Source organism: Cololabis saira, chromosome 9 (assembly GCF_033807715.1).
Source record: "Cololabis saira isolate AMF1-May2022 chromosome 9, fColSai1.1, whole genome shotgun sequence".
Taxonomy (NCBI): domain Eukaryota; kingdom Metazoa; phylum Chordata; class Actinopteri; order Beloniformes; family Belonidae; genus Cololabis; species Cololabis saira.
In genome coordinates, this window is record NC_084595.1 from 10,005,346 (window position 1) to 10,019,723 (window position 14,378).

A 14,378-nucleotide genomic window follows, 5' to 3' on the forward strand; every position below is an offset into this window, starting at 1 on the left:
AAAACAAAATGCTTTGATTTAAAGTTTGAAATATCCTCCTGTGATATGTTTGTCCATCAGCATTACATGCAAAGCAAGATATGTTAAACCTTTATTTGTCATAATTATGATGATTGAATTGTTTATTGATTTCATAAAATATTCTAATTTTTTGAGATTTTTTATTTGGGGTTTTCATAAACTGTGAGCCATAATCACCAAAATTATAACAAATAAAGGCTTGAAATATCTCACTTTGAATGTAGTGGGAAATAATATATTTGTTTCAACTTTAGTTGAATTTACTAAGAATGAAGTTTTGCAATATATTCAAATTTTCAGACCTTCACCTGTATATTATGACATCAATAAATAAGAGCATAATATATGTCCGTATTGGTTCAATACGGAACGCAACTGTTAATTCCCAATTACGTAACAATTCTGTATTTTAAGGGACGGGTGGCGACCCTGGTGTGTGTGTGTGTGTGTGTGTGTGTGTGTGTGTGTGTGTGTGTGTGTGTGTGTGTGTGTGTGTGTGTGTGTGTGTGTGTGTGTGTGTGTGTGTGTGTGTGTGTGTGTGTGTGTGTGTGTATTGATCCACCCCCACACATCCACACATTCCTCTGCATCCTTGATATCAGTGCGTGTCTGCAGGGACCGTCCACGTGCACGTGTCCTCCTGGCAGGGAAATCTTTGAGAAAAGTGCTGATGTGAGCCCCATCCCCTCACTCTCTCCCTTCCTGCTGATGTTTTTCTCTCTTTTTTTAGGTTTTGCGCATGTACAGTAGTAAATAATTGATTGACAGCGACGCTGCCTACAGGTCCTGCCTCGCTCATCACCCCTGCAGCTCCCAATAGGAGCTCGGTATACGGTCCAGGGAAGCTGCAGAGCACCCACACCCACTGAGGATACACGGGGCAACCCTCCCTCCCTCTTCCTCCCTCTTCCTCCCTCCCTCCCTTCCTCTCTCGTGCTGTCTGCCTCAGCCCTGCGCTCAGCTCAGCCTCAGCAGAGCTGCTCGGCTCATCGGCAGGCTGACCATCACCCCTCAGCGAGATCACTGGCCACCTCTAGAAAGCTCCCTCACGCAGCTTCCCTTCACTCCCGCTGGTTGCCAGGATGCTGGAGCTCCAAGCGAGATGGGTGAGGCTGCTATGTTTGTCGCTGCTGTGTCTCTGTCTCTGCCTGCCGAGGGAATCCTACGCCAGGAGAGCCCCCAAGGTTCCCCGCTGTCCTACGACCTGCTCCTGCACCAAAGACAGTGCCTTCTGCGTGGACACCAAGACCATCCCCAAGAGCTTCCCCCCAGGAATCATCTCTCTGTGAGTCCAGATTTTAATGTGTGCAGCTTTTCATAACATGTGTGAGGTCTTGGCAGCAGACTGGTACTGCTACATCACTGATGTCACCCCTTGTTATGTAACCCTGCATGATACCTCTGTATGCCTTTTCAATACTTTTTTTTCTTTTTAAAAAGATAATGGTAACATGTCATGTGCTAAATTTAGTTGAGCAAGTGCAATCTTGTCCCTGCGGAGCCCCCACAGAGGAATACTAACAATAGACTCCCTCAGTCGCTGCAGGAAACCTGCTGCTCCTCCGGCAGATTTAACCCTCACAAGTAGCACGAGCAGCACAAGTAGTGAAGTAAAGTGCTGGACACTTGATCACAGGGAAGTTGTGTTCTGCTGAGTGGGTTGAGAGGGACGGAGTGGACTGAGTACCGAGCTGAAACAGTTAACAGCTGCTGCTGATGCCCCATTTTTAACAGAAGGACCCACGGAAAGACAGAAGTTACTGTATGTGTCCCAGTTTGGAAAGAGATGTTCTGTAATTCCAACTACACACACACACACACACACAGGTCCTGGCGGAGGCTTTAGCTGGAATAAAATGACACTGTTTCCTTTGACAGTAAGAGGTTTTCCATTATGAGAACCTGTCGGGTTCTGCCTCTATATAACCTCTAATAATAATAATAATAATAATACATTTTATTTATAGGCGCCTTTCAGGACACTCAAGGTTGCCGTACAAAAAAGGACAATAAAAAAAATCAATAAAAATATGGCAATCAATCAAAAACATAACAAAGTACAACCAGTACTCGAGTTGTAAAGAAAGATCAGGGGGGATGATGGATTTTATCATATGGGGACAGATAATTTGTTCTGATTACAAATAATATAATATATTACAAATAATAGCAGTGACCAAAACACCTGCAGAAATACTGCAGGAATGACATAGCAGCAGTTAAATGCAGCCTTCTGTAAGCTTTAAATATCCACTGGGCTTACATCAAATACATCAAAACACAACAATAAAAAACACTTTTCTGAACTTATCAATATGACTCTGTCCTTCACAGAATAAGTAAAATGGATCACTGCAAAAACTCAAAATCTTAACAAGAACATTTGTCTTATTTCTAGTTAAAATGTCTCATTTTAGTAAAAAAATCTCATTACACTTAAAACAAGACTCATTACTGGAAAAAACAACAATTTTCACCTGTTTCAAGTAGATTTTCACTTGAAATAAGTAGAAAAATCTGCCAGTGGAAACGTGGATTTTTTTTTGCTTGTAATAAGAAGATAAATCTTGTCCCACTGGCAGATTTTCCTACTTATTTCAAGTGAAAATTTACTTGAAACAGGTGAAAATTGTCAAATAAGTTATTTTTCTGGTGTTATTTTTCTGGTGATGACTCTAAATTGTTGAAATAGCAGTAAAACCACATTCATTGATGAAATGACATAAGGGATGGAAAGGGGGGATGGCAGTTTTACAGGGGGGATGATTTGGACCGTTTTTATTTCAGGGGGGGATTCCATCCCCCCTCATCCCCCCTCAACTCGAGTACTGAGTACAATACATAAAACAACAGTAAAGTGCAATAGCGAGGTCATTCCAGTCCCAAGATTATTGTGAGTATGCATGTCTGAAGAGTTTTAAGGCTCGGTTAAGGAGTTTCTGTTTTTCTTGCTGTGTTTCTGAACAGGACGATGGTGAACGCAGCCTTCACAACCATCCCGGAGGGGGCCTTCTCTCACCTGCACCTGCTGCAGTTCCTGTAAGCCCCCCTGACCCACAGCACCATTAGAGTTCCCTCCCATTTAAAAGCAACACACTGGAAACACTGGCTATGGCAGTTATGGTTCCACACAGCGCGCAGACGTCTTTTATTCGCAGTGACAATGAAAGGACTTCAGCGACTCTACTCCAAATAAATGGTTGTTGAAAACAGTGGTGACATAGCAGTAAAAAGGCTAAAGTGGCTCTGTATCAGTGTCACCCCCCTCAGCTGCGCTCGGCCACACAAAGAGCTGTTTATCTCCTGAGATGCAATCATGAGTGTGTTCATGCGCGTATCTGTGTGTAGATCTGCTGTTTCTGTCCAGCTCTGTGTGGCTAGAAACTTCTAGTGACATGTAATGTTTACACTGCAGGACCTTCGCTTTAATTTCTTATTTACATGATTTAGAAACGGAGGTGTTTTCTCGTAACTTTAACTGCGCTTGTACTAGGGATGGGCGGTATGGACTAAAAAATGTATCACGGTAATTTCTGGCATTTATCCCGATAACGATAAAAATGACAATAAAAAAATACCAATTCAACTCCATCTTTTCAACTATAAATCTATCTCGCTCTCAGATCCGCCATGTTTGTTACACAAAAACCTCATCAACAGGAATTTTTCTTTCTTTCTTTCTTTCTTTCTTTCTTTCTTTCTTTCTTTCTTTCTTTCTTTCTTTCTTTCTTTCTTTCTTTCTTTCTTTCTTTCTTTCTTTCTTTCTTTCTTTCTTTCTTTCTTTCTTCCTTCCTTCCTTCCTTCCTTCCTTCCTTCCTTCCTTCCTTCCTTCCTTCCTTCCTTCCAAAAATCAGTTTTACACAAAAACATCATCAATGGGAATTTATCCTTTTTACCACGAGATGACAAATTCTTATCGTGAGGATTTTTTTGACGGTTTATCGTGAACAGTAAAATATCGCCCATTCCTAGCTTGTACAATATTAACTGTTATTAAATCCTGCGTTCTTCCAGGCTCCTGAACTCCAACACCTTCACCATGATAGCGGACGATGCCTTCGCTGGTCTGTCTCACCTGCAGTACTTGTGAGTGTCAAATGCACAATATCCCTCTTTTAAAGGGGACCTATTATGGCATCTAATACCTATTTTAAACAGGCCTTGAATGTCTTAAAAACAAGCTTTTGATTTTTTTTGCTAAATAAATTAGAAATTCAGCCTCTGAGCCATGTCTTTATCTTCCCATTCTCTAACCTCATTATCTATGCAGGATTCTGAGTGGGCGGGGCTATGATAATGAGGTCTGTGCTGATTGGCTGCCTGAATGACGCGATACACCGCTACGAAAAAATGACGGAAGCTCCGGCCGGCGGAGTTAGTTGTGGGCGTGGTTTCAGGCATCGGAGGCCAACCTATGTAAATCGCATTTACATAGATTAAAAAACGAAAGGGAGCAGAATCTTATTGGCTCGTGGATCCACATCACACTGGACGGCTCATCCGGGCGGCTGTACAGACACTGCAGAATTTGGTTGCTTTCCTCCTTCTCTGAGTTGGCAGGCTGAGGGGAGACCACTTTATTTTTGTTAAAGCAAGGCTACAAATGGATAAATTCACAAGGTCATGGTCAAAATGGGTCTCCTATATACAAAAGTCACAATTACCTCGAAACTAAATTACTTGTCTCCACTCACTTACTTTCTCGGTCATTTCCCTGTTGGTTTGAAGGACTGCCAGGTTTTATGCGTTTTATACGTACATCATTTTATGTGTGTGTATATCCAAATCCTTATAATATTGTAGTTTGGTCTCCCTACAACTGAATGTAGTCGCTGTTACAAGCCCATACAGCCCGTTTTATCTTTTTTTTTTGTCTTTAGTTAGTTCTGTTTGTTCGTTTTTCCTTTAAAAATATAAAAGTAGGATAATAATAATAAAGAAAATGTATACAAAAAATAAAGTAAGAGAAAACGCATTTTTCATAATAGGTCCCCTTTAAAATAACTTTTGACTAAACTTGGTCTCGGAGCGGTTGATGAACCAGCACAGACGCCCTCTGCAGTGTGGCGACGAATGCCAAGAGTGAAAATGGAAATTAATCTTGGTCTGACAGCGAGCACTTTCCTCTGCAGAGTGAAACGGCAAAAAGCCATCCGCTGAATTGATGAGCTTCAGAAAGCATTTAGCATTTTATCATTTAGCTCCCTGCTCGCTGGAGGCCTGCTGGCTGCAGCCCAGCCAGCAGGTCTCTGCATCACTGGCTCCACCGTTACTGCCGGCTGGGAACGATAAAATAAAGTAATATCATCCCATTCAGACACCTGCACATGCTCCATGGCTCCAGTTAAGAGGACCCAACCCCAACATAATCAAACAGGCCTTTGTAATTCTTGTTTTTAGACTTGAACTAAGCTTTTTTTTAAGTTCCACTTTTGGTAGTTAATACTAAATTCACAGAATCTGACTTTAATCTATATCTGTGCTGGCCTTCAGCAGGAGGGGCCCCCTTACGATCCAGGTCCTGGTCCAGGTTTCTTCGTCCTAAAGGGGAGTTTGTCTTGCCACTGTTTGGCTTAAGGTTTTTCTTCCACTAGGGGAGTTTTTACCTGCCAGTGTTTATATTATGTTTATGTAATAACTGCTCGGGGGTCATGTTCTGGGTCTCTGGAAAGATCCTAGAAACAACTTCTGTTGTAATAGACGCTATATAAATAAAATTTAATTGAAAATTGAATTGAATCTTAAATTCAAGATTACTTTGACTTGCTCTGTAAGGCTGTTACTCCACGGGTTGGTACTTTCTTTACTCTGCTCTGACATCACAACCTCCTCTCCAATAAAGATGGCAAAAGATGCAGATTAAAAGGGCACAGCACGTTGCTCTAAAGTTAAAGAGACACTCTGCAGAGGTGTAACTGAGCTTTGCCAAGGACACTGACACAACCCCGTACCGTGTCAGTGTGGCTTTTTGACTTGTTGGCGGTGAAGGTCTGGATGGGGCCTTTTCATTGTAGGTTTGGAGTATACAGGACTGTCTCAGAAAATTAGAATATTGTGATAAAGTTCTTTATTTTCTGTAATGCAATTAAAAAAACAAAAATGTCATACATTCTGGATTCATTACAAATCAACTAAGATATTGCAAGCCTTTTATTATTTTAATATTGCTGATTATGGTTTACAGTTTAAGATTAAGATTCCCAGAATATTCTAATTTTTTTAGATAGAATATTTGAGTTTTCTTAAGCTGTAAGCCATGATCATCAATATTAAAATAATAAAAGGCTTGCAATATTTCAGTTGCTTTGTAATTAATCCAGAATGTATGACATTTTTGTTTTTGTAATTGCATTGCAGAAAATCACAATATTCAAATTTTCTGAGACAGTCCTGTAGTGTCCCTGTTTCATCAGAAATAGGGATTTGTCTGACATCGTTACACATTTCCTCGGGGTGGTGGGTCGTCCCGGAAGCCTCCAAACTGAGATGTTGATACCCAGCGTTACCAACAGGCGTAGCTATTTCCACAGTAAAGTTTTATAGAAAGATAAGACTTATTTTTGCACACTGAAGTTTTAAATGGCTTATTTTGAGCGTGGTTCTGATTTATAGTGCTTGACAGAGGTTTCCAAGACGTATCCCTTGTACTTGAGGCTGCTCATGTGGCTCTGCCCTTTACACACTTTAATCTGTCATGGAGAACGACAGATGCGCAAATTCATTCGCATTTTCTTTGAGAAACATTATTTTTAAACATTTCAAAGGCTTTCTCATGTTTGTTGACAAAGGGGGGCTTTTCTTCCAAACCTTGCTCCTCAAAGATTCAGCCTTTCTTGGATGCTGTTGTTGAACACGACCACCATGACTGTCATCTGCCTGAAATATCATCTTTTCTTTTCTTTCATCTCCTCTAACACAACTAAAAGGCCTCCGTGCCACCTTTTGTGGACTGTGTTGCATGGCATGTAAAGATTCCTGTGTGTTTAATAAAAATAAAAACATGAAGCAAATGAGTGAAAAATGTAATGTAAATATTGCCTTCATACTACCTGCAAAGAAATGAAAGTGCATCGTTTTCCTAACTTTTCTGCGGTTTGGGCTTGAGCAGTGGTCTCTGCAGTCTTTAGGTTTCATGACAGATAGAGTAGCCAAACATTGTACTCAAGTAAAAATACTGTTACTTCCGAATAATATGACTCAAGTAGAAGTAAAAAGTAGTCATCCAAATAATTACTTGAGTAAAAGTAAAAAAGTACTTGGTGAAAAAACTACTCAAGTACTGAGTAACTGTTGAGTAACGTCTGATTTATTTTTTAACACAACCATTCAAACAGACAAAAGTACAAAATAATCATATTCAGGCAAATGAAATCAATAAAATAATAAAATAAATTAAAATAAATTAAAAATTAAAAATAGCTTAAATTAAAATAATCTTAAAGTAAATTCAAGTACTTTAATACATAATAAAATAAATAAAATAATAACAGAATAAAAAATAAATTAAGCACAAGTAGCACAAAATTTCAAGCCTTTGTACTTTTCTTTTTTAACCAGGCAGAACTAGAACAAGCCCATGAACTCATAGAAACTCTGTGTGTGTTTGAGTCTGTGTAAATGTGACAAAACATGCAAAAACAAACATTTTTCCCAAAGAATCACTCAGTGATGTCATGAGATTGACGCGTACGTGGATAAAAGGGATAAAAGAAAAGTAACAGCTCAACGTAGCCTAATGTAGCGGAGTAAGAGTAACAGTTTCTTCTTCACAAATCTACTCAAGTAAAAGTAAAAAGTATAGTGATTCAAAACTACTCCTAAAAGTACAAAATTTCCCAAAATTCACTCAAGTAAATGTAACGGAGTAAATGTAACTCGTTACTACCCACCTCTGGTCTTACGATTGTTTTTTATCTCTCCTCAGGTTCATTGAGAATAATGACATACAGGCTCTGTCCAAGTATACCTTCAGGGGGCTCAAATCTCTCACTCACCTGTAAGTATGTGTTTCACTTGATTGAGTGACATTGTACCTGTATTTTCAACATGCAACAGTCTACATGTCATGACATACTGTGTCTACTCTAATTCTGCAGATCTCTCTCAAACAACAACCTGCAGCAGCTGCCCAGAGATCTGTTCAGACACCTGGACATCCTCACGGACCTGTAAGTCTCCTGACGGGTTTGATCTTGGTTCAGTGGACGTCGTCGTCTGCCAGTATCTGGGTGATTCAGCCTTTGAGATTTAAACCGACACGCTCGCTCTTGTTCCCGTTTGTCCCCCAGAGACCTGCGAGGGAACTCGTTCCGCTGCGACTGTAAGATCAAGTGGCTGGTGGACTGGATGGAGAAGACCAACACGTCCGTCCCCGCCATCTACTGCGCCAGCCCCTTTGAGTTCCAGGGTCGCAGGATCCACGACCTCACGCCGCGAGACTTCAACTGCATCAGCGCAGGTTCGGCCTTGACCCTCGTCTTTTACCACCACCTAAATTCAGACGTGGCTAATGGCGCTTTTCCACTAGTACCTACTCAGCTCAACTCGGCCTGGTTTCTTTTCCATAACAATTCAGCACCTGGAGCAGAAGTAGGAGGGTTGGAGGGAAGCTGCTGTGACGTATTTGATTATAAGACAGCAACACCAAAGATGTAGAACCTGGAGGAGATGATAAATGTGCTGCTGGGTCTGCTACTTGTGTTCGATATCAAGTTAAAAAATGAGAGTGAGAGAAGCTTCAAGCGGCGACGCTTTCTAATTTTTTTGTTTGTCTCGGCGCTGCTGAAAAGTCAGTTGGAGCCGCGAGCAGCTATGAAGTGACAGAGCTCCTGGTAGATCTGGTCGTTCCTTATCGCCCGTCTAGATCCCTTTTTAATTCTCTCCTCAGCCACCAGGTTTATGAACATCTGCACCTCAGAGTTAGATCACCAAACAGACTTTTGCTGCCGTTGCTGGTCGAATAAAACGAACAAGAAGCCGTCGTCAGAGTCGCTCTTTCACTGATTTCCTCCTCCTGACTCAGACGTCAAACTCCAACCCCCGACTAATCGGTGTCCTGTAGTGTGATGATGTCAGATACAGCCGACTCAGCCGCTTAGAACCTCGGCAGAATAGATACAGAAAAGTATCTACTCGGCACATCAGACCCCTAGTGGGAAAGAAGCAAACCGAGTGGAGGCGAGTCGAGTCGGGCTGAGTAAGTACTAGTGGAAAAGTGCCATAAGTGTCGTCACGGCCGCCGATAGGGGGGGACAAACGGGTCTGTTGTCCCGGGCCCAGGGTAAGGGGGGGCCCAGAACTGAAGAAATTTTTTTTTTTTTTTTTAATTCTCATTAAATTATGGAATTATTTTTCAAAATGTTTCAAAATATGCCTATTTGTGGAAAAAAAATATGTAGTATTTGAGTTACATAGAGGCTTGTTATTTGTTTTCTTCCCAATCTTCCTTGTGGTCAAGAACCCCCAACACAAAAATGGTTTGGCCGCTGATCAAAATTTGATGTTATCATTTAATTCAACCATTGGAATGGTCAAAATGTCCGGTCAGCACAAGTCCGGTGCTCAGAAAAGAAGAGAAGAAGAGAAGAAGAAAATAGAGGCCTCAGAGATTCTCTACACACATATTTTAAAAAGGTGGTGACGGTGAAGCTGGAATTAATAATGTCAGCGTAGAGCAAGGTAAGAAACAGCAGCCAACGTTTACCAACCTTGTAACTTAACCTAACTGGCTAGCTCTAATGTTAACGTCCATTAGCTTGTATAAAAACCTGAAGAGCAGAAGGAGAGGAGAGGAAGAGGGAGAAGGAGAGATCCGGGCGCAGGGGGGCCCATCTTAGATTATTTTGTCAGAACTAACTAAAGACATTATGATGGGACAAAAAAAGGACTGTCAGCTGCCCTGCTCGTTGCTCTACGATACCACGTTTTTTCTGAAGCTGGAAAAGATTAGATATTCACTGAAGGGTAGTTGTAACAAATTTTATAATAAGTGGCTTCCCTTTCTTACATTCTTCCACTCTCTCCAGTCCCTGCCTCCTGATTGAAGGATCCCCCCTCCCTCTCTTCTGTCATTCCGCTCTTTCTTCCTCCTTTTTATCTATTTATTTACTTTTCCTTTGTTTTTGGGGTTTGTTTTTTTTTGCTTTGGGTTTTTTTTTTTCTTTTTTTTTCGCCCCCTTTTTATTCATCTATTTTTTAATTTATACTGTGTAGCTTTAATACTTAAATATTACTTAGAATAATTTTCATTTATTTGTCATTATTTTGTGTGGATTTTTTGTTCCGTTCTTGAATAAAAAAAAAAAAAACATCCTAGGAGGTAGACTGTATATCTTTTTTTTTTATTCCTGTTCTACTGTGCCTTATCCCCTAATAAAAAATATTAAAACAAATAAGTGTCGTTGCTCTGTTATCTCTTCCTGCAGATTTTGCTGTGTATGAAACCTTCCCTTTCCACTCGGTGTCAGCCGAGTCCTACGAGTTCAGTGGAGACCAGTTTGTGGCCTTTGCCCAGCCCGATACGGGGTTCTGCACCCTGTATATCTGGGATCACGTGGAGATGGTCTTCAGGAGGTTTCACAACATTACTTGTAAGTTGATGGTCATGAAACTACAACAACTGTATGTCCAGACATGAACCGTGATACTACTGTCTCCTGTGTGTCTCCTGCAGCTCGCTCTGCCGTTTACTGCAAACCAGTGGTGATAAACAACACTCTGTACATGGTGGTGGCTCAGCTCTTTGGTGGATCTCATATATACAAGTAAGGTTTCCAAACGAACCTCATCTGCATGGAGTTTCATGTTTGAAGAATGGCTCCGCATTAAGACTAGAAGCAGGAGGAAACGGTTAGTTGAAGGGGGGTAACAGCAGCGAAGTGCCAGACACTTCTACTCCAGAACAAAGTGGGTTTCCACAACGAGATTAAAGTTGTACTCTAGGATTTAGTATCCTGGGAAACTAAATCAGTTTTCCCTCATTTCATTTATTCTTTATTTCATTCAAAAAAATAAAACAATTCAATACAAATACAAATGTTCTTAAATTGTGAATGAAAAGGGAGCAGAAAAAAGAAGAATCTTATCTGATCTGCCCTTTTTTCCAAGAAATAACTTCACAAATAACATAAATTAAAAATAAAAAAATAAAAAAAACAACTAAGTGAATAAAAAACTAAAATAAAATAAAATTACCGCCATCTATGGGTATGTCAATCAAACTTAACTAACATATTTCATTATATTTACTTAACATACAGGCTTTAATTGTTCTTTTGAAGCGTGTTCTCATCACGCTTTGCAGGATGGAGCAAGCGATTTCACGTGCAAGAAATTCATAAATTAAGCTTTTTTTTTTTTTCAATTTTATGAGTAAAGGGATTGAAAAAAAGAGACGGTTCACGTGAACAGTCTTTCCGATATTAATGATTACGTTAGCGTTGGACAAAACCATACAGGTTTTCTCTCCCTCTCTCTCTTTATCTGGCTTTCCACTTTTCCACTTTGTGTTTCAAAGGATTACAAGATTTTGGTAGATCTTCAGAAACTTTGCATGAAAAGTAGAGATGGATAATTGTTGAAAAATTCCACTTTTAAATTTTCCAACCAAAGGTGACCCGGGGTTGATGGACGACCTGCCCAGCGTGTAAACCCCGCCTTTCTCATCAATGTCATTCTTTTTTTAATGGATTCATTTAAAATACTATTGGCCTTTATTTGGAAAGTAGGCAGACAGGAAACGGGTAGAGAGAAGGGGGAAGACACGCAGCAAAGAGCGACAGGCCGGGATTCAAACCTGCGCTGCCCGCACGAGGACAGTAGCCTCTGTAAATGACGCCTGCTTAGCCCACTGAGCTTTCCAGGGCTCCTTGAATATTGTTCTTCACATCAATCTTTGCACAGATTTTCCCAAATGTACCCAACTTTTCCTTGTAAATTGTGTCAGACTAATCTTCACATTAGATGCCATACATGATGTTTTGTAGTTTAAGATTACAAAGGCAAACATAAGACTATACATCTGCAATGCCACATGAAGATACATGGTTAAATAAAGAAATATGTTTGCATTAAATGTGATTTAACCAAGTTTAACTTCAGATGTAAGTCTCAGAAGTCTCAGGTGTAAGTCCTTCGGATAAAAGCGCCTCCTAAATGACAGTAGTAGTAACCTGAAAAAAACAGGGTTTTTTTTCTTTCGACTATATTTAAGTTCCCTGTTATGGATTGACCTGCACGTTTGTTAATTTCAGGTTTATTTCACATTAACGTGAATATATTCTCATTAATTCCTATTTAAAATTTCCAACTTTGAAAGTCCCCAGAATTTTGCAGCCATTGTACACAGTACTCGAGTTGTAAATACAAATCAGGAGAGATGGTGGATTTTATCATATGGGGACAGATAATTTGTGCTGATTACAAATAATATAATATATTACAAATAATAGCACTGACCAAAACACCTGCAGAAATACTGCAGGAATGACATAGCAGCAGTTAAATGCAGCCTTCTGTAACTTTAAATATCCACTGGGCTTACATCAAATACATCAAAACACAACAATAAAAAACAGTTTTCTGAACTTATCAATATGACTCTGTCCTTCACAGGATAAGATCACTATATAAATATAAAATATAAATATAAATATAAATATAAATATAAATATAAATATAAAATATAAAATATAAATATAAAATAGAAATAGAAATATAAAATAATAAATATAAAATATAAATATGAAATCACTACAAAAACTCAAAATCTTAACAAGAATATTTGTCTTATTTCTAGTTAAAATGTCTCATTTTAGTAAAAAAATCTCATTGCACTTAAAACAAGACTCATCACTGGAAAAAACAACAATTTTCACCTGTTTCAAGTAGATTTTCACTTAAAATAAGTAGAAAAATCTGCCAGTGGAACAAGATTTTTTTGCTTGTAATAAGAAGATAAATCTTGTCCCACTGGCAGATTTTTCTACTTATTTCAAGTGAAAATTTACTTGAAACAGGTGAAAATTGTCAAATAAGTTATTTTTCTGGTGTTATTTTTCTGGTGATGACTCTAAATGTTGAAATAGCAGTAAAACCACATTCATTGATGAAATGACATAAGGGATGGAAAGGGGGGATGGCAGTTTTACAGGGGGGATGATTTGGACCGTTTTTATTTCAGGGGGGGATGCCATCCCCGCTGATCCTCCCTCAACTCCAGTACTGATTGTACTTCCATACGCCAGAGTGACACCAGTCCTCTTTTCCAACGCAGTAACATGTGTTTGTTGACGTTCAAGACCACGGCTTTAATGAAGCAAAGCTTCACGGACACACTAACAGCCTGTCTCTGAACACAGGTGGGAAGACGACCCCCAGCGCTTTGTAAAGATCCAGGACATCGACACGAGCCGGGTCAGGAAGCCCAACTTCGTGGAGACCTTCCAGCTGGACGCAGAGTGGTACTTCATCGTGGCCGACAGCTCCAAGGCCGGCTCCACCAGCATCTACCGCTGGAACAGCAACGGCTTCTACTCCCACCAGTCTCTGCACCCCTGGCATCGGGACACCCACGTGGAGTTCCTGGACGTCGGGGGGAAGCCTCACCTCATCCTCTCCAGCGCCTCTCAGCCTCCGGTGGTTTATCAGTGGAACAGAAACCTGAAGCAGTTCGCTTTCCACTCCCAGATCACCGAGCTCGCCGACGTGCAGATGGTTAAGCATTTTTGGGTGAGGAAAGTCCTTTACCTGTGTCTCACGCGCTTCATCGGTGACTCCAAGATCCTCCGTTGGGAGGGACAGCGTTTTGTAGAGATCCAGACTCTGCCCTCCCGGGGTTCGATGGCGGTGTATCCGTTTACAGTGGGGCTCCGGCAGTACCTCATTCTCGGGAGTGATTTCTCCTTCTCCAGAGTATATCTGTGGGACGACCTCACTCAGCGCTTTCAGCCCTTCCAGGAGCTCAACATGCGAGCCCCGAGAGGGTTTAACTTGGTGACCGTCGACAACAAGGACATGCTTCTGGCCGCCAGCTTCAAGGGCAACACCCTGGCCTACCAGCACCTGGTGGTGGATCTCAGTGCCAAATGAACCCGTTCCACAGCTGAATCTAGGGATGGGCGGTATGGACTAAAAAATGTATCACGATCATTTCTGGCATTTATCCCGATAACGATAAAAATGACGATAAAAAAAATACCAATTCAACTCCACCTTTGTAACTATAAATCTATCTCGCTCTCAGATCCGCCATGTTTGTTACACAAAAACGTATCAACGGGAATTTATCCTTTTTTCTTTCTTTCTTTCTTTCTTTCTTTCTTTCTTTCTTTCTTTCTTTCTTTCTTTCTTTCTGGCTC

The 14,378-nt window shown here is 40.5% G+C and overlaps 1 protein-coding gene across 1 annotated transcript; it reads left to right on the plus strand.

Moving 5' to 3' along the window:
* Positions 1-1,052: 1,052 nt before the first annotated feature.
* Positions 1,053-14,274, plus strand: lgi3 (leucine-rich repeat LGI family, member 3). Its single transcript, XM_061729831.1, has 9 exons — positions 1,053-1,306; positions 2,989-3,060; positions 4,036-4,107; positions 7,946-8,017; positions 8,118-8,189; positions 8,310-8,479; positions 10,446-10,610; positions 10,694-10,784; positions 13,380-14,274. Exons 1-9 carry the CDS (start codon positions 1,104-1,106, stop codon positions 14,107-14,109), a joined length of 1,647 nt encoding a protein of 548 aa, XP_061585815.1. The 5' UTR covers positions 1,053-1,103; the 3' UTR covers positions 14,110-14,274.
* The last annotated feature ends 104 nt before the right edge of the window (positions 14,275-14,378 follow it).

What these genes read in the sequence shown, in the direction of transcription:
- lgi3 (XM_061729831.1), top strand. Translation starts at nt 1,104, where the DNA reads ATGCTGGAGCTCCAAGCGAGATGGGTGAGGCTGCTATGTTTGTCGCTG. An exon ending in CTTCAACTGCATCAGCGCAG is followed by an intron (nt 8,480 to 10,445) that starts GTTCGGCCTTGA and finishes CTCTTCCTGCAG; the next exon opens with ATTTTGCTGTGTATGAAACC. An exon ending in GGTGGATCTCATATATACAA is followed by an intron (nt 10,785 to 13,379) that starts GTAAGGTTTCCA and finishes CTCTGAACACAG; the next exon opens with GTGGGAAGACGACCCCCAGC.